General features: G+C 41.0%; 1 protein-coding gene across 1 annotated transcript; it reads right to left on the minus strand.

The window, feature by feature from the left end:
* Positions 1 to 297: 297 nt before the first annotated feature.
* LOC117541206 (endophilin-B2-like) lies at positions 298 to 27,507 on the minus strand. Its single transcript, XM_034208362.1, is given in 18 exon segments — positions 298 to 327; positions 329 to 352; positions 354 to 407; positions 1,652 to 1,717; positions 1,719 to 1,811; positions 1,813 to 1,840; positions 3,099 to 3,199; positions 3,337 to 3,426; positions 7,844 to 7,867; positions 9,469 to 9,531; positions 11,044 to 11,055; positions 11,153 to 11,245; positions 15,664 to 15,797; positions 22,151 to 22,279; positions 25,757 to 25,768; positions 26,777 to 26,918; positions 27,446 to 27,486; positions 27,489 to 27,507. Coding segments are annotated over 18 exon segments (1,155 nt in total).
* Positions 27,508 to 27,700: the final 193 nt, after the last annotated feature.

The raw sequence follows: 27,700 nt of genomic DNA on the forward strand, positions 1-27,700 counted from the left end.
ACAATAAATAGTTTAATAAATAAGAAAAGGGAGAAAATCCTCATAATGATCAACCAAACGGATCCAAAAGGAATGTTGATTCTCCTGCACACATTGTAACAATGTCTCCAGTGTGGGGATGGGAGTGTTGTGTTTAAACACTTTTTTGCTAATGCTTACTGAGGAGCTGTGATGTTTAAACTTACAGGTTGGTGTCAAATGTATAAAGCAAATGAAAATACCATGGCTTCAGTAGTATTCACACACACTTATGAGTCAATGGTATGCGTGTAATGTGTGTCAGTGCATCTGTGTTGTTTAGCTGAGGAGCTCCAGGTATGTGACAGGCCACTTTTCCTTTCTGGTTTCCTCTCCTCTCCAATCAGCCAGTCCGAGTCCATCCCTGGCACTGTATACACTGTGATGAGCTGTAACACAGAGTGCATGGTCACTGATGAGACTTATCTTCAAGGTATATGGCTAGGAGCCAAAATAACGGGGGGAAAGGAGGCCCTAGAACATGGCATTATCAGAAACAAGGAGAACATGTCATTTAAGACAATACATGTGGGGGATGGTATCGTGCCATGTGCTTGTCGGGGGTGTTATAATTAAGGCTGCACATTAACCAACATTTGAACAAAATCGCAATACGGACTAGAGCAATACTATACTTGAATATGCTTTAAGAAACAGACTGCCTCCATCCCAGCTCTCCAGAGGGTTTCATTTATTTTGTTACTAACAGTGTTGCCAGCTCCTCCCTTAAAACAGACGCCTCAGATTGATTATAATAAGGGGAAATAGGAAGGGAATAGGGCCTTTGTTATCAACTAATATTTGTTAGAAAAAATTCTAACAATAGTAGTATTAACACATGAATACTACTCTGCAATATATGTTAACATATATATTTAAGAAGTACAATATTAGAAGTTTCATGTGTTGGCCATATTCCATTAGACTTTTAGAATTAGCTGCGGGCCAATTAAATATGGATCACGGCTGCAGTCGGCCCCCGGGCCGTAGTTTGGACACCCATGGTATACAGTCTCTTCAAAAACAGACAGATACATATTCTTTGAATATCGTTTACGTGACTTATCATCTTTATTTGTATATATTGTTATTATTGAACTATGCTAAGGTTAATTACAACAGGGGATAATGCTGAAACGCAGTTTTCATAGAGCATGTACAAATAGGTTTAACTACGATTTTTGTAAAGCACCTTGAATTGCCTTGTGTTGAAAGGTGCTATATAAATAAACTTGCCTTGCCTTACATTATGCCAGCAGATGAAGGAAGTCTGAAGTTTTAGACCATGGTTTGTAGGTGTGTAACTTCATTTTGAATGCAGCATTTACTTTTTAATACTCAAGTCGATAGTGGACCGGTCGATCAATTTATAAACCTTCGTTCAAATTGTACCTGCCTTGCTGTGACTACATTGTGTCTTCACAAAAGCATGGGCATATGATGTCAGATCTAAGATAGCAGACTGAGAGTTCCAGTAACCCGGTCCACTGGATAAAGGGCCACTGTCCCTTCGGCTGCTCTAACACTACCGGCTGTGGGGCTAATATTAGGATCATCCCTTATCAGCATAGTGACATTTCTGGCTTGTGGCCCTTTTTCAACACATCAGCTGCAGTTGATGATGAAATCTTACCTCGTCAGCTAGAAGGGAGAGCTCGCTGGAGTCAGCAGCATCATAATCATAAAGGACTTTGGCCTTGGCGGGTCCCTGTAGCCGGGGCCTGGACTTCCTCTATCTTCAGAGTGTCCGTCTCCAGCGGGCTGCCTTCTGATGCCGGAGCTGCAGGGTGAGTGGGAGCTCAGTGCAAACGCATTGGGAAGCCTGAGGGGAAGCAGGCGGAGAACATACATATTAGATCAAAAAGAACACAATAATAGTACAAAAAGAATCACACAACAGCCGAAAACCAAACATATCTTGAGTTATGCTTCAGTACGTCTACACTGGAACATATGACACTGAAGAAATGATTAGTCATGCTCCATCAAAACTCAATGCTGACGAGAAAACTTGAGGCCGACACAATTATTACACTATTTCAATTGCAGGACATCTACAGGCCCACAGTGGACTGTGCTGTACTGTGGATGTTGATCTTTATCACCTGCATTAGCAGCAGGAAGGACATTTATAACACATCAGTCTGATATTAGAATCAGAAGACTTTAAGGATCCTGGGGGGAAAATTGGGCTTTGAGACATTTAGAATGAAATATAATAAAAGTTTAAAAATATAGAATACAAATATTTAAACATCACAAGTTACAATGTGCATTATACAAATATTCAATACAATTAAGATATTATATAAACAAGAAGTTAAAGTAAAATGTCCAATAGAAGGTAGAATAAAACTAGTTAGAATCAAATATTTATATAAAATATATATATTTTATTGAATAGTTTGTCTACATTTTAACCATCATCCGGTGATAACCTTTCCTTCGAGATATTTTATATATTTTGATCTCGTTGATAAGAGCAGCAAAGGGGCAGCGGAGGGGTGTTGGCCAGAAACAGGCCCCAAGTCTAACAAGTTTTCTGTGCAACTCTCTTCAACTGCCTTATTTGAGAAACCCCACCTTTTGTGCATTCCCTGCTGGTTTGCTGCAGGTGGGCAAAGATCATTTTATGGTCAGGAAAATAAGGAACAACTCATTGGCAAGCCAACAAGGACCTGAATCTCATTCTGTTCCATATTGGGAAATTAACCTAATGCAATCATTTTCAGTCTGCAGCATATGAATTTGAGAAGCATTGTAAAGCAATTCAATGTGTGTCAGAACACAAAACAAACACAAAGAAAGATCACACAGGAGGCGAGCCATACTCACACGTTCTCATCACAACTGACGGCAGGAGGCAATGAGAGGGATTCATCAAGATTTGACCAAACCAAAAATAACAGAATCAGACAACAGTAGAACTGAGGAAGTCCAAGCTGCTTCTTTGTCAAGAGTTCTCAGTTAGGAACGTGATCCCATCACACTAGAAGTTGACTGCTTATTTTCATTGTATACAAATCACTGACCCAGTGAATCCCACGACATTCGTCCGTTTTGTACCATGTGACTCTCACCTGCTCAGCTCTTTCTGTAGTTCTTTCATGTGGAAGTCACACTGCTTATAGTAGGCGGCCTGGGCCTCCACAAACTCATGCAGGCAGCGCAAGTGGTTCACCTGCAGGCAGACAGACAACACGTCTCTTATTCACTGTTATTGTGTTGTGTGTGTGTGTGTGTGTGTGTGTGTGTGTGTGTGTGTGTGTGTGTGTGTGTGTGTGTGTGTGTGTGTGTGTGTGTGTGTGTCAGACCTACATGTGTACTGCTGATGCCCTCCAGGAGCAGCCGTGTAACCTCTGCTTGGCGATCAAACTCAGTTTGGGCCACTCTGAGCTCATGCTCGGCCTGGGACAGAGGGAACATATCAGTGACATATTTCCTTCTTTGTTTTTCTTTAAATCATTTCCACATCTCAAGTCCTGATTCTTTAGAGACATGCATAACTATGACTAGCAATGATAATGAATAACGAAAGGCTGACAATACAATAATAACCTGATAGGCCTGGTGATTTATATGTGATGAAGTCTCACATTTTTCCATGCCCTATTACCAAAAGAAGATACTCATTTGTGTAATTTACACCAAGGTACATTTATATGAAACATACTGCTGAATTGTTTGTAACTTTGTGTGCAGAACAGAGTAAACCGGAGCTGGATCCATAGGGGGGAAAATTAAGGCCTCAGTATGCTTAAACAAATTGCTGTGTCAGATGTTTTACAATGTATTAAGCCCCATTAGAGTGTGTCTCATCACCAAAAACAGTTTGTTGTGGATAGCATTTTATAGCACTTTCCCACTGAAATGTGTTCATTTGTTTAACAGTTGGTTCAACTAGCGACCCAGTTCTGAACTGTACATCCTTTCCTTACTCCAGCTGCTTCAAAGTAGTGATTCACTCTCTCATTGGCTTCCCCTGATGCATATTTCCCCCCAAATATATATATATATATATATGTTATTTTCAGAATTGACAATGTATGGCAACATAGCCAGTAAATAATGTAAACATGGATGCTGTTAGCCTAGCCACAATGATAGCAGGTTATTAGGGCGCAAGCACGGAGCGCTAGGACCCAACGGCCGTCCTAGCACGAAGTGCGAGGAACCTATTGTTATCCTAGGTATTTTTTTTTTGTGCTGGCGTTTCCTGTTTTTGAGGCCTTTAGGACGCTTCAAAAGTTGTATAATTTTGCACGGACGCCAGGACTGGTGAAAACTACAATATTCTTACAATATTCTGGAGTCAATGGGTTCAAATTATCCAACGTGCTCGCTAGCACCACCTATGAAAATCCCAATTCGGAATACATTACAAAGTCGCACCGTAACTCTGAATGACCTGCAATTTTGCACACATATCCGGGTGGACCTGCTCTACAAATAATCCTCTTGGGACCCTAAGCTCCGCCTACATTTTTTTAATTAGCATAATTTTCAAAAACAGTGAAATGTTAACTTACATTTTCATTTTCTGTTTTTCAACACCCAAACTTCATATACAGCATCGGTGGAGGGTCAGACACATTACCCTACAAATGAGCATGTTCAGACGACAAATATTGCCGCCATGAATAAAAACGTACTCGCAAAAAGGCGGGGCTTAGAAATAAATGCTCATAACTCATCAACAATGTATCCATATATCACAGATTTTGGTGGATAGCTTCAGTCTGTCTTGGGGAATAGGCACACCCAAGCATTTTCATTTTGGACTATAGGGGGTGCCAAAAACACCACCAATTTATAACTCAAGAACGGATGGACGATTTTAAAAAAAAAAATGTTACACATACTCTGGGGGTGACTACGAACTGAGATTTAAAGTGTCGCAACAAATGCAGAATGTGGACGTGGCCTATACATTTTTTAAAAATTGTGATAGCATAAAATGAGCTTCGGACGCAAAACTTGGGACACACGTCACAGCCCACGACCTTTTCGAGACTGTAAAAAAAAAACGTAATTTTTCACAAAAACTGATCACTTGTGTATTGTGTGGTAGTCACATATAGTTTCTCAGAACTTCACGAATTTTGGCACAGACATTCCTCATGGAATTGCGGACATATTTCTAATTAGCTTCCATTAGCCCCTCCCCCGACAAATTTGGCCATTTTGAAATGTTTTTCATGCATTTTAAGGACATTTTTGCAAACTTCTCCTAGGGGAATGATCGGAAAATCCAGAACAAGTTCAGCCCCCAATGTGATGTTAAATTGTGAAGCCAATTTTTTATAAATCAATCGTGGAGGTCGTAAGCTAACAACGAATACACCATTTTTGACGATTTACATCAAATTACTCCAAACTACTCGGATATAGTTTTTCCGATATTCATGAAACGCTGTATACACATTGCTCTTATGATTGTGGACATATTTCAAATTGGCTTTTATTAGCCCCGCCCCCCAGGAAGTTGACGATATTGAAGAGTGTGCGTTTTTCATGCATTTTAAGCACATTCTTGCAAACTCCTCCTAGGGGAATGATTGGAAAAATTCCAGTCCAGGACAAGTTCAGCCCCATATCCAATATCATGCTAAATTGCGAATACAATAGTTGCTAGCTCAATCGGGGCGGAGATAAGCTAACATTTCTGACGATTTACATGACGCAAATGACTCCAAACTACTCACATATAGTTTTCCCGATATTCACGAAACGCTGTATACACATTGCTATTATGATAGTAGCCACAGTAGTGGCGTAGCCAGGAATTATTGTGTGGGTGGGCCTGGAGAAATGTAGGTGGGCCAGGGGGAGACATATTAAGCGTGGGGTTTGAGCTGAAACTTCATTTTTTAATGCACTAATAGAACATAAGCATAAATTAGCAGTGAAAACAAAAACATAGGCACGGCAGCCTCAGAATGTGTGTACAACTGACATCCACATAGGGATGGGTATCGTTAAGGTTTTTAACGGTACTACTACTTGTATCGATAGCGCTTATCGATCCGGTCCTTTAACATTACTTTTATCGGTTCTTTTGGAGAAAAAAACAAGGTAAACTAACTAAACAAATAGTGAACAAAACTAACATTGCTTTTTATTTAAATTAAATACATAATATTTTCACATAAAAAAGAAAACAATGTTTTAACAAATGGTATTAAATAATCTGATGACAGAATTGTAAACAGAATAGCTGAAACTTTAACTAAATAAATAACTCAGTTACCTCTAATCATTACCCCATGTTTGTATAATGGAGTTAACTCCGTGTGTTGCTGCTAGCATACAGAACACCTGACGTGGAAACGTTACTCGTGGACGGGGCTACAGAGCTACTAGAAAGACAGTCGAACCGGTGCATTCCTCCGTCTGAATGTGGAGCACTTTTGATAAATGTTTAGACAAATTGCTCGTGTTTACCGCCCTTACATGCTAAACTCTTATTGCACTTTTGGTAACGAGCATCGAGACGGGTAAAGTTTAACCACACCTCGGAGCGCTTAGTTCTATCCGCCATCTCCTCCGTGTGTGTGTGTGTGTTGCTGCAGTGTAGCAGCTGCGTGTGTGTATATCTCTCGACTGGATTGGAAAGATCGAAAATACTAAAAATAATCAGACGCATTTTGCTGTCTTTTTGCATATTAGAAACGGAGTTGGCGACACTTAAACAGCAATGTAATGTTTGTGTAGCAATAATACATACGATATATATCGGCGGCCACAGGTTGTTTATCCTTGACAGTCGCACAGTGGGCACACACTGAGTGTTTTCATATTCAGCAAATGTGTACACGCTAAACTGCAGACCTCAAGAAGAAATAATACTTTCATTCACTCACGGCAAAAGTTACTTTACTTACTATAAAAACTCATGGTAAAAAAATGCACTCCCTATTCCATTGTCCATGAAGGTGGAATCTAACTATATCCAGAATACGTTTTATTGGATCCAGGCTAGAAACATGTTTATTTCTGCTGTAAAGTTGGGCATTTTAATGGGGGGTCTATGGGAATTGCTCCTTTTTGCATCCATCCCCTGTCGGCCACTAGATGAACTGCAGTTTGTGGCACTTCCTTCTGGGCTTCCCGGCTCTGCGCTATGAAGCGCTGATTGGCTGTGGGTGGGCCAGACGTGCATGTGGGTGGGCCCGGGTGGGCCTGGGCCCACCCACAGCTACGCCACTGGATGGCACACATATTTCAAATGGCTTGTCATTAGCCCCGCCCCCCACAAAAATGGCAATTTTGAAAGATGGCCATTTTTCATGCATTATGAGCACATTTTTGCACACTGCTCTCAGGGAAATTATCGGAAAAAATCCCACTCCAGGACCAGTTCAGCCCATATCCACAGCCATGCTAAATTGGTAGTAAAAAAGTTGCTAGCTCAATCGGGGCGGTCGTAAGCTAACTGAGAATATAAAATGTTTGCCGATTTACACGTCGCAAATTACTCCAAACTACTTGCATATGGTTGTTCCAATATGCACGAGACGTTGTATACACATTGCTCTTATGATTGCGGACATCTTTCAAATTGCGGACATCTTTCAAATTGCATTCCTCAGAAAGTCGGCCATTTTGAAAAATATTCAGTTTCCATGCCTTTTCTTCACATTTTTGCAAAGGCCTCCTAGGGAAATGGCCGGAACATTTCCATTCCAGGCCAAGTTCAGCCCATATCCAATGCAATGCTACATTGTGAGGGAATAGTCAGTCGCTCGAACTGGGAGCTCACGGGCTAGAATGTAGAGACTGGGAATCTAAACCAAGTTCACTTTCACAACATTCATGTACTTACTTTTTCCACTTCCTCACTCCAGAGCTGAGAGGCCAAAGCATACAAAAAAAGAAGAAGAGAAAAACAGAAGTCATAACAAGGATATTTGTTTTATTGCCAGAAGCCTCTCTCATTACTGGTAGGCTACCCCTCGATTCCACCGGGTCCGTCTGCGTCGCGCCATGGCTGCGCCGCGGTTTTGGTCCGGCCTCCTCCGGCGTCATACCCTACCAGGCGCGTTTCAGAAGCGGAGCGTCTTGCCTGTCGCTTCTGAGCCGTAACGCGGCGCGTCTGGTGGAATAGCACCCATTGACTAGAGTGGCCGCGATCTTTGCGAACGTCGCGGCGCAGCCGTAACGAGACGCAGACGGACCCGGTGGAATCTAGGGGTAATATGTCTTTAGAATGTATTCTGATAGTCAATAAAGGCAAACAATGCTTTTGGATTAACGCTGTATTTTGCCTGATATTTACACTGAAATATCATTTTGCCACTACTTTACTTATTTGGAGATGACTTTGTTTCAACGAGAAAGGGGTTAATTAGATGATTAAGTTATGAAATGCTCCAACCAGCTGCTGCTCTCTGTTTGCGTCTGTGCTACACAAAATATCTTTAATGGTCACATATTTAGTTCGAAAGGCTGAGTTGCTATGGGTGACACCTCGTTGTGGTGTACACTGTGAGTCAATTTAGGATGCGTGAATCCCCCACACTAATTACACAACTATTGAGTAAGAGGGATTGTTACGGTAACTTGCACTTAGTCATAATATTTACAGCTCCATGTTCCTCAAGAGACTGAGAAATCAGTGCCAGGGCAGTTGGCCATTTCTGGTCCAGATAAGAAAAATAGAAGGGGGATCAAGACAAATAGAAACAGAAGGAGAACGTGAAGAATTAAAGGAATTGGAGGGTGATGAATAACAAAAAATAAAATGATATATTATTATAAAATATAAGTGTTACACCAAAAACAGCAGCTTCAGTGTGAGGTTTCAAAATTCTTTACTGACAATTGTTTGTCTTTAGATTAGAGCTTCACCACTAGATCTGGAGAAGCATCAACCAAAATATAACTTGATATGTCAAACTAGTTTTGTGTTAACCTGTGAATGTGACGCTCAGTATGAATCTTTGTCATATTTTTTAAAATGACGTTCTTATGGACAATATGTGTGAGTGTGTGGTATACTGACTACAACTGCTAATCTCTGCATAGGAGTAGAGGAGGAGCATAGTAGGTCATTATATACAGCATATTTCATTTAACCCAAAACACACTTCCTTTAACCCTCCTACTCCCATGGCAGATTCTCTGTCTTGTTTTGTTTTTGGTTAATGAACGACATCCTTGTGCTCTGCTAGACGATTGCTGTGGAGGGTTGGCCAACATTTAGCATTCCTGCATAAATCAGACGTTACACAGAGATCAGGAGTGCAACTCTGAGGTTACCACATCCGGACCATGAACAGTAATAAAGCACCGATTCAGAGCCATTTACAATAAGTGAATGCAGATGTACAGTACTGAAGGATTTTTGAAAGCACTCTCTGAATGTGCACATTGATCCCAAAGTGGATTCATTATTCTAAAAGGATTATTTTACATTTCCAGGATTGTTTTACAATAATCACTCCTTACCGCAGATGCACTGGCAGAAAGCACATAGTTTCGGGGTCTGGTCTCCTGAAAATCTGGAGCCGTCTGCAGAAAGAGTAAGGGATTCAAACTACTGTGTTCTCAGTGGACCACACTTTGGCTCATGATATGAATCGAGAAATGCAGAAAAAAACAACAATCAGAAAGCTCAGCAGAAATAAAACAATGATCTTGGTGAGTTACACTGTAAGATGACATGGAACAGTATACGATCTGTGCATTAGTAACACTGGGTAGATTTCAGTTTTTTACAGAATATTCATACAAAAGTGAATCATTTAATATCATATTGTATGATATGAGTGTAAAGTAATTTATGTGGTCCATCTCTTAAATAGAAGTCAGAAAGTCTCCCAAAGATGACTTTAAATTAGATTTTTCTCTTAATTTAAAAACTGTTAAATACAAGCTTTCCAATTTGTTCTTGATTTAGAAATTCAAAGTCGTGGGGGCGGTTGCATACCTGTTAACACCTGACAGCACATTTTAACATTGGGTGTGTCTGAAATCATAAAAGAAAGGTGCAGAGAAATGATGCAACACAACTGTGTAAACATTCGCACCAGTGAAACTAGTGACTAATCTGTCCGGTTCACTGACTTGACTCTGACACTGCAAACAGGTCTTGTTTCTATTTTTAGCCTTAAGCAGTGCTTTGTCATGCACATGCTAACATGCATAAACGTAGAAAAAGTCTGAATGTGGCAGTCACCAAATTGCTATGGTCAGTCTGAAAACAGAAGTGCTAATACAAGTCAGACTTTTCTAGTTGTCATAGAACAAAGTAAAAATGAAAAGAAAATGATGAATTATAATCTTCTTTTATTGGCATATGGCTTGGTTTCTGCCTGAGCAGTAGAAACAAAGCTTAAACCTCAAATAGAATGTTGTGCAGGATTCATTACAATGTGTAAGGAACCCAAACTCCTTGCTGCTGTGGCTGAAGGTGCTGCACAGCCACCTGCTGGACACACCATGTAGTACGTGTGTTCTCAGTCTGAAGACTTGTGAGGGCCCAGAATGACCCAGTGCTTTTTTCGTCTTTCAAAGTGGGGCTGTATTGGACACTTCTCCACAGTCAGGACCTCTTTGCTCTGTATTGGCTTTATGTGCACCTTCTGTCTTTGTTGTTTATTGACCAGATTCTATTATATTTTTCTGACAGATGCCTTCACACTTAACCCGCCATATTTTATTCACAGCAGCAATATAAAGAACTGTTCAGAAAACATATTTCTATTAAAGTTACATTTGATAAATATTCAGGTTACATATGCATACCAAACAGAGCACAGTCATAGAGACTATAAGTGAATAATTGTCCAATAATGAAGTAACATTTTCTTCAATAAGTTTAAAGCTTTCTTTGCAAAGTGTCAACTTCAGGTCGAAGTTGTTTTTCCAGTCCATTGCTTTTTTTTTTATACCGATGATTAATATTTTTTTGTCACCAGTAATTGCATGGAACAAATAATTAATTCAGAGCAAGTGAGAAAGGAAAAACAACCCAACATGTGCACCACACTGAAATACCTTAAAACCACATTTAATACTCACTTCCCCGTCACACTGCAAAGGTTATGAACACACAGAGGGTTAGTCATGGTTAATGCCAGTAACACTTTAAGTACATTTTAAAACAGGATGTGGCTGCGCGAGGACTCACCGCAGACCTGGCCTCAGCCGCCTTGGCCTTCTTCAGACGGGTCTTACAGGAATCAAGGTCCAAGCGCAGATTTTCCAGAAGACGCCGTTCTTTCTGAAATACACACAATGACACAGTGAGAAAATACTGTCCACCGGGGGTCAGCATGAGTAAAGCAACCATGCTGACCCCTGGTGGCCACGTTCAAATTTGACAGGAATGAGGCTTTGCACCTGTGGAACTCTTTACTTTGTCTCAAACTGGTTTTCTATACCCTTTGTAGAAACAAATCATGGACACAAAAATATAAATCCAGATTCAACCTCTGTCAGGCTATTGTTACCAACTCTTCCATTGTTCAGACCCAAAGAACAGTATTGCTGTCTGGTGGGGACCCCAAACTTCTTAAAGATACTTTTTAGAAATGTATTATAAAAGCCCATCCTCATGACTCAACATGACTACTTCAATCACTTTAAAATGATATAATCAGTGGGTAGACATGGTCAAGAGGCTATTAAAGATGATCATTTTGCCAATCATATTAGTATTTAGTGTCTAAAGTGCTTTAATGTTCAAAAAGCTCTTTCTTTTTTCTCATCCTCATGTCTACATGCATTTAGGCATGGAGACATGGTGAAGAGGACCTGGGGCTCATTTATAAAACTTTGCGTAGGATTCACGTGAAAAGATGGCGTACGTAGGAACAAAGGAAGTGCCTACTCACAAAATATTCTGATATACAAAACAGTGTGGACGCGTGTCCTCCGCGGTTTGGTTTCCCTTTATAAATCACTATCAACTCGAAAAGCGGCGCAGCTTTTGCGGGTTGAAAGTAACGCCCATATTTGCCTATACATAGTCAAAGAAACGTCCTGTATGAATATTCATTTAGACTGATTGCATGAAGAAGATCGCAGGAAAAGCCGACAGAACAGCTACAAAATGTAAAATGTCACAACAGGTTTGCCGGACACACATGGTAACTCAGATGTAACGTAAGGTTCTTCCCTTTCAGGAAATGATAGTAAGCCAAGTGCAACCAAGCTGGGTTTGCACATGTATTTACAAACAGCATCCTGACTGGCTGCATCACGGCCTGGTACGGCAGCTGCACCGCCCTCAATCGTAAGGCTTTACAGAGGGTGGTGAAAACTGCACAGAACATCACCAGGACGGAGCTGCCATCCATGGAGGACCTCTACTCCCAGCGGCTCAGGAAGAAATCCCTCAGGATTATCAAAGACCCCCATCACCCCAGCCACAAACTGTTCTGTCTGCTGCCGTCTGGCAGGCGGTACCGCAGCATCAGGACTACAACCACCAGACTCAGGGACAGTTTCATCCCACAGGCAGTAAGACTATTAAACACCTGAACTGTTGAACCAACATCCATAACATCCATCTGCTACTTAGAAATTATTTATCTAATATATAATTCCAATAACTTGCATATAGACTCTTATTGCACTATTTCACTTTTTTAAACTATTTTTCTTTTTGTATTTACTATTTACTTGCAATATATTTTTTCTGTTTCTGTGTTGCAATGCAATACAGCTTTATTTATAAAGCACTTTAAACCTCCAGACCAAAGTGCTGTACAGTCAAATAAACAAAACAATACATACAAAAAATAACACAGCACAGCTCACACACACCATAAAACAAGTACAAGTAAAAACAATAGACCATTTAAAAGCAATAAAAGCAACGCTCTAAAAGACGCCAAGGGGAAGAGGTGGGTTTTAAGAAGCTATTTAAAAACAGGCAGGTGTTATTGTGTTGCTCTGTTGGAGAAGCCTGTGACCTAAGATTTTCATCGGCATAACCACTCTGTAGCTATGTTCGTATGACAAAATAAAGAACCTTGAGTTAGAACTTTGTTTACAAAATACATTTCAATTTATTTGGTGGTTTGTGTTCCAGCTGTCAATCAGCTGTGCGCAGCGTCTCCACTGCACCCTGTGCATCTCAACCCCCCGCAGCAACTCTATCCACCACTTAAAGGAAATAAACCAGATGTGTTGTGTTATATCAGCTGTACAATTTACCAAATACATGGTGGAATTAGTTTTCATACCTTTTGTGTTTTAGGAGCGACCCTTCAAGTTTTGTCGAAAGGCATAATAATAATCCACTATATTTGTAAAGGACCGTTCAAAAACAAAGTTCTAAAAATGTTTAACATAATTACTGGATATAGTATAAAAAACCATGCACTCATATTTACTGTATACAACCTATAGAAATGCAAAACGGCATCAGTTTAAATGTAATTCTGTCTTTCTGTTTACATTGAAGTGAATACATTTCATAAAAAAGAGAACATATTCGAGGTGGTTTTCAAAAACATATCTGTAGTTATTTATTTTTGTGTGCACTCAGGAGCAACAAACAGGTCTTTGTTTAATCATTTTAAAGGTCATCTATCATGCTATTTTTAGGCAATACCATAGGTCTCAGATATATAAAAACATATCTATGAAGTGTTTTGGCCAAAAAACCAAACTGATCACCCAGTCTAGCCTCATATCCCTCTATCTCACTTCCTGTTACAAAAGTGCTGATTCTGGGTATAAACAGGACTCTCTTGAGAATGAGACCCTAGGCGCGTTCACACCGGAGTACTTTTCCCCGTACTTTTCCCGTTTAGTTCCGTTAGTACCCCTTATGTCGCGTTCACACCAAAAACAGTACTTAGTGCCGGGAACTTTTACCCCCATTTTTAGTGCCTGCTGAGAGGTGGTACTCTCCTGGGGGAAAAAAAGTGCCCCAGTTCTGATTGGCTGGGAGAATTGTAAACCACGCCCCATAAAACTCTGAAATCTTTTGTAGAGCTGCCATTTTATTATCCTCGCATTAGCATTATTAGCATTAGCCCAGCGCACAAACGCAGAGAGACAAACTTATGGCAACACAAAAGAAAACATGGGAGCGGTGGAGATGAGGAGGTGTCGGCGTTCTGGCGATTTACTCGGGGAGTCCCAGCAGCTTCTACTGAAGCCAGTCCCCAACTCCGGGGACTTCCGGCCGGGGACTTTGGGCGGCAGTATACGCCGTGAAGTGGTTTGCGGCCTGCCAGTAAACCCAAAGCAGAAGAAGACGAAGTGACGTCAGCGGCTCATTTACGTAATCTTCCCTCAGGGAACTTATTCCTGTGTGAACGCGATCTGCTCTTAGTTCCATAGGGGAACTAAGTGATGGGAACTAAGTGCTGATAACTAAGTACGGCAAAGTACTTGGTGTGAACGCGGCTCCTGTGTCTCAATGAGATTTTGACCTGTATAAATACAAAAAATAAAAATAAAAGCTTTTTTTGGCAGATACTGTCTAAAATGCTGCGGTGATGAAACAAGGATTATTAGATCAAGGATTGTTTCTGAAACAGTATGGAGCTCAAAGGCTTTCTCTCTTGCCGGTTATACCACAAGGTGAGTTCCTTTGTATTTCCTGCTTCTTCACACACATGCTCTCCAGTACAGGTTAGCTCTGAGTGTTAGCGATGCTAATGTAAACACCGACCATATTACGTCCAAAACAGTCGGACATTGTTTCTGATAGCAACGTTTCTGATAGTGCCGTGGGTCCGCCGCCGATATTACGTCATATCGGCCGCAAATCTGGATCAGCTCCGTTGTAGCCCCGTTTTTAGAGATTTGGGTACGGAGGAAAAGAGAGAGGGTTTTATTTTCTGACGCTGCGTGAGTTCCCTGACACACCGGGGACTCATCTTTATGTATACAATACATCAAAAAGTGCATTTTGCACGATAGGTCCCCTTTAAGATTGGCTTTTATCAATTTTTGCAAATATATTCTTCATTTGATTTATGGTATTATTTTACATGTTTCTCTAAATTCTTCCTTCTGCCAATGGCTTCGCAGTTTCTCATCCCTCCTCTTTCTTTGTGAGTACGGATGGGTCAATGCGTCCGTGGAGGACCGCACATTTCCCACAGTGCCACACCTGTCAGATAAGAACAGGACACTGAGGCTACAATTTGCACGGGCGCACCAAAATTGGGCAATAAAAGATTGGAGAAATGTTGCCTGGTCTGATGAGTCTCAATTTCTGTGGCGACATTCGGACGGTAGGGTCAGAATTTGTGGTAAACAACATGAAAGCACGAAGAATAAAGGCAGTTCTGAAGGCAGAAGGGGGTCCAACCCGGTACTAGCAAGTTCTACCCAATAAAGTGTCCGGTGAGCGTAAGCATCTACTGTACATAGCTTATACCAAGACTGGGGGAGATAAGACAGACTTCATAAGCTATAAATCGATAAAGATTTCATTCTGGACAACAAACTGTTTAGGTTTATATCTGAGAGACTAATATAAGACATCCCAACTAGAGCCTTTAAAACGCTAGATAGAAAGACAGTTTGCGAACAATGGGAAAAGGAAAACCAGAACCCTCACTAAACAACTCGCATCACAAAGACCCATTGGTTCAGATGCTAAATGGAACAATTGATCAGTTCAAAAGGAGAAATGTTGATGTGGTGTAATGTGTCATGTTTCAGACTCACGGATATTGTCCTCCAGTCTCCTTCCAGAAAGTTCCTGAGCGGGGTGAGAAAGCTGATGGCAGACGTCTGGAGGAAGTCCCTCTCTGCAGCTCCTAATCTTCTTTCACATTCCCCCACCTCCATCAAAGTACTCCCTGCAAGAACAGACTTCATCCAATCACCACAAAGTCCTTATTTCAAACGTCCTCTCCTCCCAGTCTGCAGACCTCCCAGTTCAGTCTGCAGCGTCTGTGTTTTGCTCTAGTCTAAGCTAAAGCCTCGCTATAAGCCGAGTGCTGCAAATGCTTTGTGTCGACTTCTTGACACTACTAAAAAACTTGCACAAATGAATAAAATAAAAAATAATGTGTATGTTTATTTTTTTACTTCTGCTGAACCAATATGGAATCAGAAGACTCAAAGTAAAGAAAACACGAGTGTATATGTCATCATAATAAACACCAGGGTTGCGTTCCGATAATCCAAAAATCAGCTCCTAAATTCTAACCCTATCTCCTATTCCTTGACCTCTGAGTGAAACGTCACGGGGTTAAGGGATAGTGGATAGGAGAATTCAAAAGGACTTAGGAGAAGAGACTGCGGTACTTTAGAGAATCCGACTGCACTTTCACTATCCGACGTGTTTATGATGCGCCAGCGGACGTCATGAATGTGCGTCTGCTGCTGTGGGGAAACCATGGAAACTACAGTTCTCTATACAGCGGACTACAACATGGATGTTTAATAAGAACGAGGGACTACTGTAAACTCATCTAGAGACTCTGCACCGTGCTCTGATGCTGTTGCTTTATGCTTTATGAACGTGTGGACAACAGAGAAAAATATTCTTCATGACCAAAGTTGGAATTGAAATAAAAAAGGAAAGTGAAACTTATGCTCGTCACCCTCTCCCTCCGGTCCACATCAATACAAATGATCCCAATACGTATGATTGTATGAACTATGAAAATATCTTAAAATCAATACAGATGTATTTATTATAAACGTTAGTCCTTAACATCTATCACTGTGTATATCACCATTCAAACATCTTTTAAAAGTTGAACAAACCCCACACAGCTCAGTAAAGACTGTGAAATGTTGACTTTATTTGATCATTTCAGTAAAAACTAACGTTCATATTTCTCTTTTTGATTATAATACTGATGAACGTTCAAAACAAAGCAATTTGGCAACTTACCACATACGTTTTAAAATGCTTAATAAGCACCGTAACTTTCATGATATCATTTCTCGGTCATAATCGGTTGTTTCCGTGAACGGCCGACTGTTGTGACGGCAAATGCTGCGGCTGCAATGCATTGTGGGGCAGCATTTTTTCCTCTCCTTTCGGTTAGGGAGGTCTAGTGGTTCCTAAGCTAAAGGAGGTTATAAAGGAAGTTTGAAACCTCCTTTCCTATCATCTAGAGAATTGGAACGGCACTTATCAAAAAATAAAGGGAAACTTGAACCCAGCGTTAAATTGTGGTGTTTTTGAGTATCAAATTCCTCACTGATGAAGTCTGTCTGTCTTTTCTTTAGCCAAGAGAAGGGTTGCATTCCAATAGTCCATTTAGCTTAGGAACCTTCCTAACGGAGTAAAATGACCCGGAAGTACGTCACTGGCAGCCCGTCATAACTGTTGCATTTTTTCTAAAAAGATCAAGGAGTCAATTATTTGGCTCTGCATATTGTGAAGACCAGAGTTGGGCAAGTTACTTCCAAAATGTAATATATTACATATTACTGTCTTTTGAAAGTAATAAGTTATATTACAATATTACTGTCTCTGAAATTTAATGAGTTACACTACTTTAGTTACTTTGTAGTTACTTTCACCAAAATAACCTCAAAAGAATGGCTAGGTATTTTGAATGCTGAAATGTAGTTTAGTGCAGCTCATTATACATCCAGTGAAGGGCAATGTGGTTTAGCATAACAACTGTGTAGGCCCTTAAGGCTACTGACAACTTGTATTACACGGCTTAGTTGAATACTCGATTCTGATTGTAACTTCTTAACATGTGACACGTTGTTAATACAGCAGTACAGACCACTGTCAAGGACTATGATGAAGGTTGCTAAGGAGGATCCAGAAAGCGAAAGGAAAAGAGGTTAAAAGACGGAGCGCTGGACGTCAGATAAATCACCAGAAGAAGGCAGAGAGGAAGTAAACAATAACAGGACACAGAATAATAATAATAATAATAATAATTCCTTACATTTATTATAGCGCTTTTCCAGATGCTCAAAGCGCTTTACAAATACACATTACACATATTTTGTATACATGCAATGGTCACTGTGGACAATACCCACAGGAGCAAGTTCAGGTGAAGTGTCTTGCCCAAGGACACAACGGCTTTACAGACGCAGCAGCGGCGGGTTTCACCCCTTGATCTGATGATCATTGCACAGCGCACTGCGCCACACCGTCCATCTTCACGCCTCGAGGTCATCGAGGCGCTTTTACAAGTACACAGTAGTATCATACATGTACTGTGGACAATACCCACAGGAGCAAATCCGGGTGAAGTGTCTTGCCCAAGGACACAACGGCCTGACGCAGTGGCGGCAGGAGCGGGTTTCGAACTGGAGTTCCCCAGCACTCCCCTTGATCTGATGATCAGATGCACAGACCACTGCGCCACCCGTCCCTGGGGGACGGGTGGGCTCTGTAGTGTGTTTAGTATATGGCCGTGTACAGGCCCGGCTCCAGAACAAAATGACTCAGGGTGCCTCTGAGGTTACAGGGGGCGCAGCAGTAGCAGGTTTACATGAGCAATAGTGGCCGGCAACAGCAATGACAAATAGCATTGATGGTCCCCAATGAACAGATTATGGCATTTGTTATGTTTTGAAACCAAGCAAGTGAGAACATTTCAAGTGAGTTAAAAGTGCAATCCTGAAATATCTCATATAGTCCAAAGTGGACTATGGCAAAGAAAAGCACAACAGCTTCAAAACTGTACTGATAAAACAAATGAGAACATATTGTAAATCAAGGCAAATATGATTTGAACCAGCTCATGGTTTGAAATGACAAACATTGAAAAGCAAAAGTATTATTAAAACCATGTACTAAACATCACTTTGGTCCCATCATATCCTCTGGGAAGAGAATATTTACTGTGCTTGAGAACTGGATCACATCATCATGTGAGGTTGACTTTGTGACCTGGAGAACATTTCAGCTGCAACATTAGTTTGTTGATAAGCTTGGGATATGAGATCTTTCTGTAGCCATTCGTGGTGAAGGCATCTGTGCTATTGTATGCATTATGTTTGACCCAACATTTCTACAGGCATGGCAGAATATGGCACTATTTTCACATGAATATTCTAGCCCTTGTCTATTTGTATACCACGAGCTGCAAGATGACCGCCTAACCCCACTGTACAGGCGGGTACTTGTTTAGATATACCTGGGCAGGCTCTGTTTTGCCGTGGTATCCTGGCACCTGCGGGCCGCGGAGGGGCGGCGTAGTTTCGGGCGACAAAGACTGCTGCTCCGGGGGCGAGGGTGGCGTCAGGCCGTAAGCTAGTGTCCACAACGGAGGGTCACGTGATGTCCCCATCTGACCTGTTGCTACTGTCTGCAGTAGATGCAGTGTTGCTGGCGTTTAGTGATGGTTGCTTTAACCATGTTCGTATAAATGATTATCCACAGATGTGTGTCACTGCTGTGGAAGCACTTTGAAATGATGCACGCGCAGCGGAGCAGGTCACGCGCACCTGAAACAATTTGTTGTTTGTATTTTTCGCTCCGTTCTCTTTTTTGAATAGAGGGTGCATAACATTCAACTGCCCCGAAGATCCCGACGCGAAGCCTGAAGGGTAAACACCAGGTCTACTAATCTACCCGCACAATTTGTCTGGTGTCGGAATGTCTCGCTATATTAGTACATTCTTAAAAAACAAAACACCATTTCCGGTTGAAATGTGTTGTAACTGTGTTACTGAGCATTGTGACGGGTAATATATTACCCACATTTCATTAGTAATGCGTTACATTACTTCGTTACAGCAAAAAGTAATATATTACTGTAACTCCGTTACTTTTGTAACGCGTTACACCCAGCACTGCTGAAGACCAGAGTTGGGTGTAACGCGTTACTGTAATAATATTACTTTTGTCGGTAACGGAGTAGTGTGACGCGCTACTTTTATAATTCAGTAATCACACTACAGTTACTAACATTGCCCCGACACGCGTTACTTCGTTACTTACTAAAATCAGTCATAATCACAATGACAGACAAGAGGGGTTTCTGCCGCAGGTTTATATGTACGTATTTGCGCGATTTGCACGTCCACATCTCCACGTGCAGTGCTGCATAAACATGGCTGAGTCAGCGATAACTCTCGAGGGGTGGAGGTATGCCCATTATTTTGAGTTCGTCTGAAGAATAGACAGGAATGTGACGGTGAGGTGCAAACTGTGTCCAGGCCAGAAGCTGTTATCCACTGCTGGAAACACCACGTGGTCAAACCTCAACAAACACCTGCAAAGAATACATGCTAAGGTGAAGCTAATAGCTAAGGACCCCCGAACCCAGAGTGAGGATGTTGTGAGTGCGCCGCCGCCGACTCCGAAGCAGCAACAATTAGAATTTGGAGGACCGGTAACCAAAGCAGAGATGGACAGGCTTGTAGCATCCTTCATAGTAGAGGAAATGTTGCCCATGTGCCCATGGAATCACCATCGTTCAGAGACATACTCTACTTTATGTAGAGAGTAACAAAGTAGTGTAATATATTGCTTTTAAAAAAAAGTAATATGTAATATATTACTTTTTTTTAGTAACGACCCCATCTCTGGTGAAGACATGCTCTTTTGAAATGATCAGAATTTGTAAAAACACACGAACCATGTTTCAGTGGCTCTTCCTACACATGAATAATAGAAAGCCTGCAGCCGAGTTACTGTGGCCTAACAATGACACGTAGAGAGCGCATGGATTCCTCTGTAATGAGTGTGAGCATTCTTCAAATGTTATTCATAAAATAGTAACCACATCAACCAATATAACAATCTCAAGACTGTTAGGTCCACAACAAGGGACGTCTTAGCATTGAGGCAACAGTCCTCACTTTAGCTGCAACCGTTAATCCAGTGAGCAGGTTCTAGCCTCTCAAATGTAAAAGTGTATAAATAACTTATGGTGTTTACCAGTAGGGAAATACCTGGGCAATTGTTCCATCTACAAATATTGCAAAACGATTTGTAAATAGCTCATTTAGGCGAAGCACCTACTCCCTATTTGGTAAATGTTTATATTTAAACTACGCCTTTATATTTGAGTGTGACATTTTCTGCAAGACAAAGAGTAATCCCACAGTCTGTTTGCAGAAAATACATCACATTCAGATGAAATGATGAGTGACAATAGTCAAATTCAGTTTTGCTCTAAAACTTGTATAGATCTAATTTCTGGATTGAGCTATGAATTTTGCCCGAGGTAGACATTCTGAGAGCAAAATGATCTTTAATTTGGCACAGCACGGATGAGGGCTGATCTATCTGCCTGACACACACAGTGGAGTGAACATGAGAGAGATGGATAGACCTTATACATAAAACACAGTTTTTCGTAAGTTAACACATTCTTCCTCACTTATTCTAAATAGAAAAAAGAAAGATCACTAAGAAATCAGAGGAGAATATCATCATAAAGCCTTTTAAACATTCATTTTGAAAGCTTTTGCTTTTTTATTAAACTAATGCTAAGAATTAGTTATAGAAAATATTTAAATTATTTATAAAATACTCCTAAACATGTTTAAAGGTCCCATGTCATGCTTTTCCGGTTATTACCCATCCCCTTGTGTGTTATGAAGGTTGTTCTGCATGTAAACGGTCTGCAGAGTCACAAACCCTCAAAGTGCACCCTGTAGCGAGTACAACTCTAACACAGAAAGACCTGTCTATGCTGCCCCAGAACGCCTCGTTGGACATTTCTCTTTTTCCATTGTTTCCTACCTGAGTATGATGACGTAACGATACCCAGGTCCAAATGGACCAATCCGTGGACACACACACACACACACACACACACTCACTCACTGCGGATTTCTCAGCCTGAAAGGTTTTGAAATGCTCCTGATTTCTGAGGTCTCAAGCTTGGCAAGTATGCCTACGCAGCATTCTCATCTGTTTGTCATTACTGGTGTCATTTTCTGGTTGGTAATACCATTGTAACACATAATCACTGATGTTCCGCTGTAACGGTGGTGGACTCATCAGAACAGAGTGGGCGAGCTGACCAATCAGAGCACAGTGGGCTCACAGGGAGAGGGGGGGGGGGGGCAGGAGCTCCAACAAGGCGTTTGGGACACATTTGTTGCCAATCTACTACTGGTATATTGCAGGATAATTATTTTTCCATTAATAATACTGTGTTCATTTTGATGGTTAAATTGTAATATTTAAACCATGTTAGTTAGAAAGGTTTACATATGTTCCACTTAACCAATATCTGGACTTTGTTATTGGATGCATACTCACCATAAGGAGTTCCTGGACCAAACTCTTTTGCTGCGTCCTGCATGTAATGGCCCAGCAGCTCTGCATTGGTATTTCTGGAGGGGGCCTTCCTATCCAACTTCTCATAGAGGAACTCTTCAATCCTGGCACCTACACAGAGAGCCAAGAAGAGCTTTCAGTTGCGGCACAGCCAGGAAAAAAGAAATGTTTGGATTTATACGTTTATTTACACTGATAAAAAAAACGATATATATATATCCAAAAAGAACACACTTAAGTGTAGTTAACTACTACTCACTGATGTATTGCACTCACTTCATTATGATAACATTTTAGCTTCTTGTTGCTCATACTTATTATTTTGTGGTTTATTTTTCACACATTTATAGTTGATTTTAAGCCAATAATATGAACCACCATAGACAACTCAGTAATTATTTAACATTAAATGTTAAATAATTACAGGGGTATTTGGTTAACATAACACAGTAGAACACGTATTTATTGTGTTCAGGGTCAATGAAGACAAATCAGAAGTAATAGGGGTAATTTTTGGACTTTTGTTAATTAGGTGTGCCTGCTGGATGTATGGATGGATAGCTAACATCAAAATGAATATGTAAACATGTGACTTATGGTAATAGTGTTCAGCCCCCTGTGCTTAGCCTGTGTATTCTTAAATTCCTGATCAAAGATGTACCAAACTATATGCTTAGTATATTGTAAACATGTATTTTGTAGCTTAAATTAGCTTTAGCCTCATCCTACCAACATACAGTGCATCCGGAAAGTATTCATACCCCTTAACTTTTTCACATTTTACAGCCTTATTTCAAAATTGTATTCACACCCTTTGCTATGACACTGAAAATTGAGCTCAGGTGCATCCCGTTTCCACTGATCATCCTTGAGATGTTTCTATAACTTGACTGGAGTCGACCTGTGGTCAATTCAATAGATTTGACATGACTTGGAAAGGAACACACCTGTCTATAAGGTCCAACAGTTGACAGTGCATATCAGAGCACACACCAAACCATGAGGTCCAAGGAATTGACTGTAGACCTCAGAGACAGGATTGTATCAAGGCACAGATCTGGGGAAGGGTACAGAAAGATGTCTGCAACATTGAAGGTCCCAACGAGCACAGTGGTCTCCATCATTTGCAAATGGAGATGTTTGAAACCACCAGGGCTCTTCCTAGAGCTGGCCGCCCAAACCAAATTGAACATCGGGGGAGATGGGCCTTAGTCAGAGAGGTGACCAAGAACCTGATGGTCAGTCTGACAGAGCTCCAGTGTTCCTCTGTGGAGATGGGAGAACCTTCCAGAAGGACAACCATCTGTGCAGCAGTCCACAAATCAGGCCTGTATGGTAGAGTGGCCAGAAGGAAGCCACTCCTCAGCAAAAGGCACATGAAAGCCCACATGGAGCACCTAGAGCAGGGGTTCTCAACCTTTTTTCCCCAAGAGCCCCCCCAAATGACTCCTGTTGGAGTCAAATCATCTGAGGCCTGGCGCCCCCCCCCCCCCCCCCTACGATCTTTGGCGCCCCCCAGGTTGGGAACCACTGACCTAGAGGACTCTCAGACCATGAGAAAGCAAATATTCTGGTCTGATGAAACCACATTTGGCCTGAATGCCAAGCATCATGTCTGGAGGAACCCAGGCACCGCTCATCACCTTGCCAACAACATCCCTCCAGTGAAGCATGGTGGTGGCAGCATCATGTCTGGAGGAACCCAGGCACCGCTCATCACCTTGCCAACAACATCCCTCCAGTGAAGCATGGTGGTGGCAGCATCATGCTGTGGGGATGTTTTTCAGTGGCAGGAACTGGGAGACCAGTCAGGATCAAGCGAAAGATGAATGCAGCAATGTACAGAGAAATCCTTGATGAAAACCTGCTCCAGAGTGCTCTGGACCTCAGACTGGAGCGAAGGTTCACCCTTCAACAGGACAACGACCCTAAGCACACAGCCAAGATAACAAAGGAGTGGCTTCAGGGCAAGTCTGTGAATGTCCTTGAGTGCCTCAGCCAGAGCCCAGACTTGACCCCGATTGAACATCTCTGGAGAGATCTGAAAATGGCTGTGCTCCCCATCCAAGCTGATGGAGCTTGAGACAATCTGCAAAGAACAATGGGAGGAACTGCCCAAAGATAGGTGTGCCAAGCGTGTAGCATCATGCTCAAGAAGACTTGAGGCTGTAATTGCTGCCAAAGGTGCTTCAACAAAGTATTGAGTAAAGTAAACTTATGTTTGTGATATTTGAGTGTTTTATTTTTAACTCATTTGTAAAAATTATTTTAAAACTTTTTTCACTTTGTCATTATGGGGTATTGTGTGTAGAATGTTGAGAAGACAAATGTAATCCAAATTGAAATAAGGCTGTAACATACAAAAATTAGGAAAAAGTAAAGGGGTATGAATACTTTCCGGATGCACTGTATATCAATTTCAAGCACTATGAGCAAAATGTTAACTTATTTCATTAACATTATTATTTATGCAATTGATGTTATCTGAAGGAACTATTATGATTATTATTTGGGGAAATAATAATAATCTCTTACAACATGACTGACCCATGGCAAACATTGGATTCATGTATTCAACTGTATCCATTAAAACTTGATACGCTGCAAATGAGTCTTTTTGACTGGGGTTCCCAAGGATCAAAATACATTGGTATTTAAAAAAGAAGCACTTATTAAAATAGTAACATGACATGAAGTAATTAGGAAACAATTGATACACAAAGTTATGAAATTATAGATACCATCAATATTTCTGTAACTCAACAAAGATGTACTGTAAGGTTTCTCTTATTGTGTCTACTGTCTGCACAGCAACTCTTATCTTAACAATATAGTCTTAAAAATGTTACGGTCTAATTAACCTCCAACTCAGCCCAAACAGTGTCCATCTCTTAAGATATAAATGTGATATGGGTGAGATGTGCATTAGACTTGAGAGGTACCAAAATACCTTCAAATGATCATGATCAGAGTTTACATAACCACACTTAAGTTTAGTTTGAAAGAAAATATCTGGGTCTTATGGTGGAGGTTCCATACAGGTCAGCTCTAAGGGCCCCTGTCTCCTGCGAGGTTCTTCTGCTTAATCAAAAACATTCTAAGAATCGCTCATATGGTTAACACACAGCAAAACATGTGTTTTACTCAAAAGAGATGAGGTCATAAAGGGATTGATTTTTGACGGAATGCAACAGAGGTTTTTTTGCGTATTTAAGTTTGTAGGTGCTCAAATCTAAAATGCCCAAAACCAGGGATAAACATTTGTTCTTCTTTTTTATACTGTACAGACAGAATACCAGCATATCATGCTTTAGCTTTATAGCAAAGTAAAAGTGGGCTAAGGTTAAACCATTAAAAACCCCTTTGGTATAATGTATCAATACTAATGTCCTGTACAGCATATTCCGGTCAACAATCAGTGTGTGCCACTATCCTCATCCCTGAGCCTTCAACATGTATTTTTGCAGCAAACCAATATCTGAATGGGTTTTGGTCATGTTAATCAATTACTAATTACTATGGCTAATAACTCAAAGACATGAGAGGTTTCCACAACACAGCACTAAAATAGGGAGGCAGAATACTTACCAGTGTGATCGACTGTAGCATGGAGAATCAAAAAGTAACATGTTAGAGTTCCCTATTCTCTAGCATGTCATTCCATATCACTGTTAACCCACAGTGTGAATAATAATATGCCTAGTGTTTGACCTCTTTGATTATAGGCGTTCTTACAAATAACCTGCCACTAACTTCTTGCACGATGTGTTGCAACTATGCTGACTGACAGGTGGTAAGAGGTGCCTACTTTGAGAATCATTTAAAGTTGTTTAAGGCTTGTCATTCTTTAGTGTGTATTGTGCATGTGCATGACAATGCACAAGCATGCAACGTAAGACACATTCCTGCCGTCGGTTTAAGATATTCTGCTGATCAACAGTTATCAGCCGTTGTGCACAGAGAGACAACACTGTTACAAAATGAAGGGAAAAAGACTGCGATAACATGGAGCTAAAAAATGATGAACATTTTGAATATTCAGAGCATTGGCCTTGAGATTTAATGAGAACAAATATTCAACACGTTTTTCATACCCAAGGGATACATAGTACATTTTGGTGAATTATAATATGAACCTAACTTTTATTTAAACTTTACCGTCAGCAACTTAAACAACTTAAACTGGACCTGTCCTGCAGGCATACGAGGGCAGCAAGACTCGGATCATCAGTGTTTACAGCACCTCAGAGTTATATATTAATACACAATAAGAAGATCCCTACCAGAAGCACTCTGCGTGTTGGACGAGTAAGACCTGATGACTAATCTGCCCTCACGTCATGTAGAACTACTACTACTGAAGTTAAACAACAGGTTTGCAGGGGGATCCATTTATGTGAAATAAATTACTTTTTGTTTGTCATTATAACATGTACACTGCAGAGGGCATGCAGACTATAACTTATTTCCCATAATAACTGCTAAACAAATCAATTATCTGACAATACAACTTCAGCAGAGTGTTAGTTCTGCTTGGAGATAATATGTAGCCTTCTCTGGAATACTCCTTAAAGCTCTAATGATAGGACTGGTGTAGTGATGGCATACTTGGGTTGGGCTGCAGCAGGACTTCAGTCTGTCTGTAGATTTTCTCCGTCCACAGCTTGGTGCAGTCTGCGCGGATCATCAGGTTCTCAAAGTGAGCGTCCAGCTCCGTCTTCTCCGCCTGGCCCAGCTTCTCCTCTGTGAACTGAGGCACAGCAACACAGCCAAACTGACACACAAGTACGTACAACGCTCCATAGCGTCAAGCTTTCATCAATTATTATGAAAACATAGGGACAGCATTCACGACAGCTCATTATTCAGTCACCCTCAAACTTGTCTACACATTAAGTTTACAACAACGTTTCATGTTTTACTGAGGTATTTTAACTGATTTATGATAATGGTTACTAGAGACTGGTAGCCTGCACATGCTTGGCCTAAGATATAACGTTACATTAACAAGTAAACGCCTATGGCAAACAGTATTTGGACAGCCTGTGTTTAATTAAAGTAAAACGTAGGCCTTGACTGTTCCAAGCTGAATATAAAGTAATGTATCCTCCTGCTATGCTAATAGGTAGCGTTATGTTAGCTTGTTAGGGCAATAGCCATGGTAGCGTTAACCCAACAGCAGTCCCTGAGTAGCGTCACTACAGCTGGCTGTCAAAATGAAAGGAAGCATCATCAGCCGAACCACAGCCATGTTACTGTGCACGAGGGTTACATTACCTGGACAGCCCGCGTGAAAAACACTCCAGCACCGGAGGCTATTTCTTCACGTTGAAATCCATTATGTTTGTATCTGCTTGCTTGTGGTCATACACTGACTCGAAGCAGACTACTAGCACTCGACACGGCTGGATGTTGTGGCATACGCAGCTAAACTGCAAAGATCACGTGACCGTCATGGCCCTAGGAGCGTCAAACCATGCCTCAAACACGCATCGCTCTGCCACATTTTAAAAGCAAAATATTGGACTACAG

The sequence above is a fragment of the Gymnodraco acuticeps genome, unplaced genomic scaffold, assembly GCF_902827175.1.
Source record: "Gymnodraco acuticeps unplaced genomic scaffold, fGymAcu1.1, whole genome shotgun sequence".
NCBI classification, from domain to species: Eukaryota; Metazoa; Chordata; class Actinopteri; order Perciformes; family Bathydraconidae; genus Gymnodraco; species Gymnodraco acuticeps.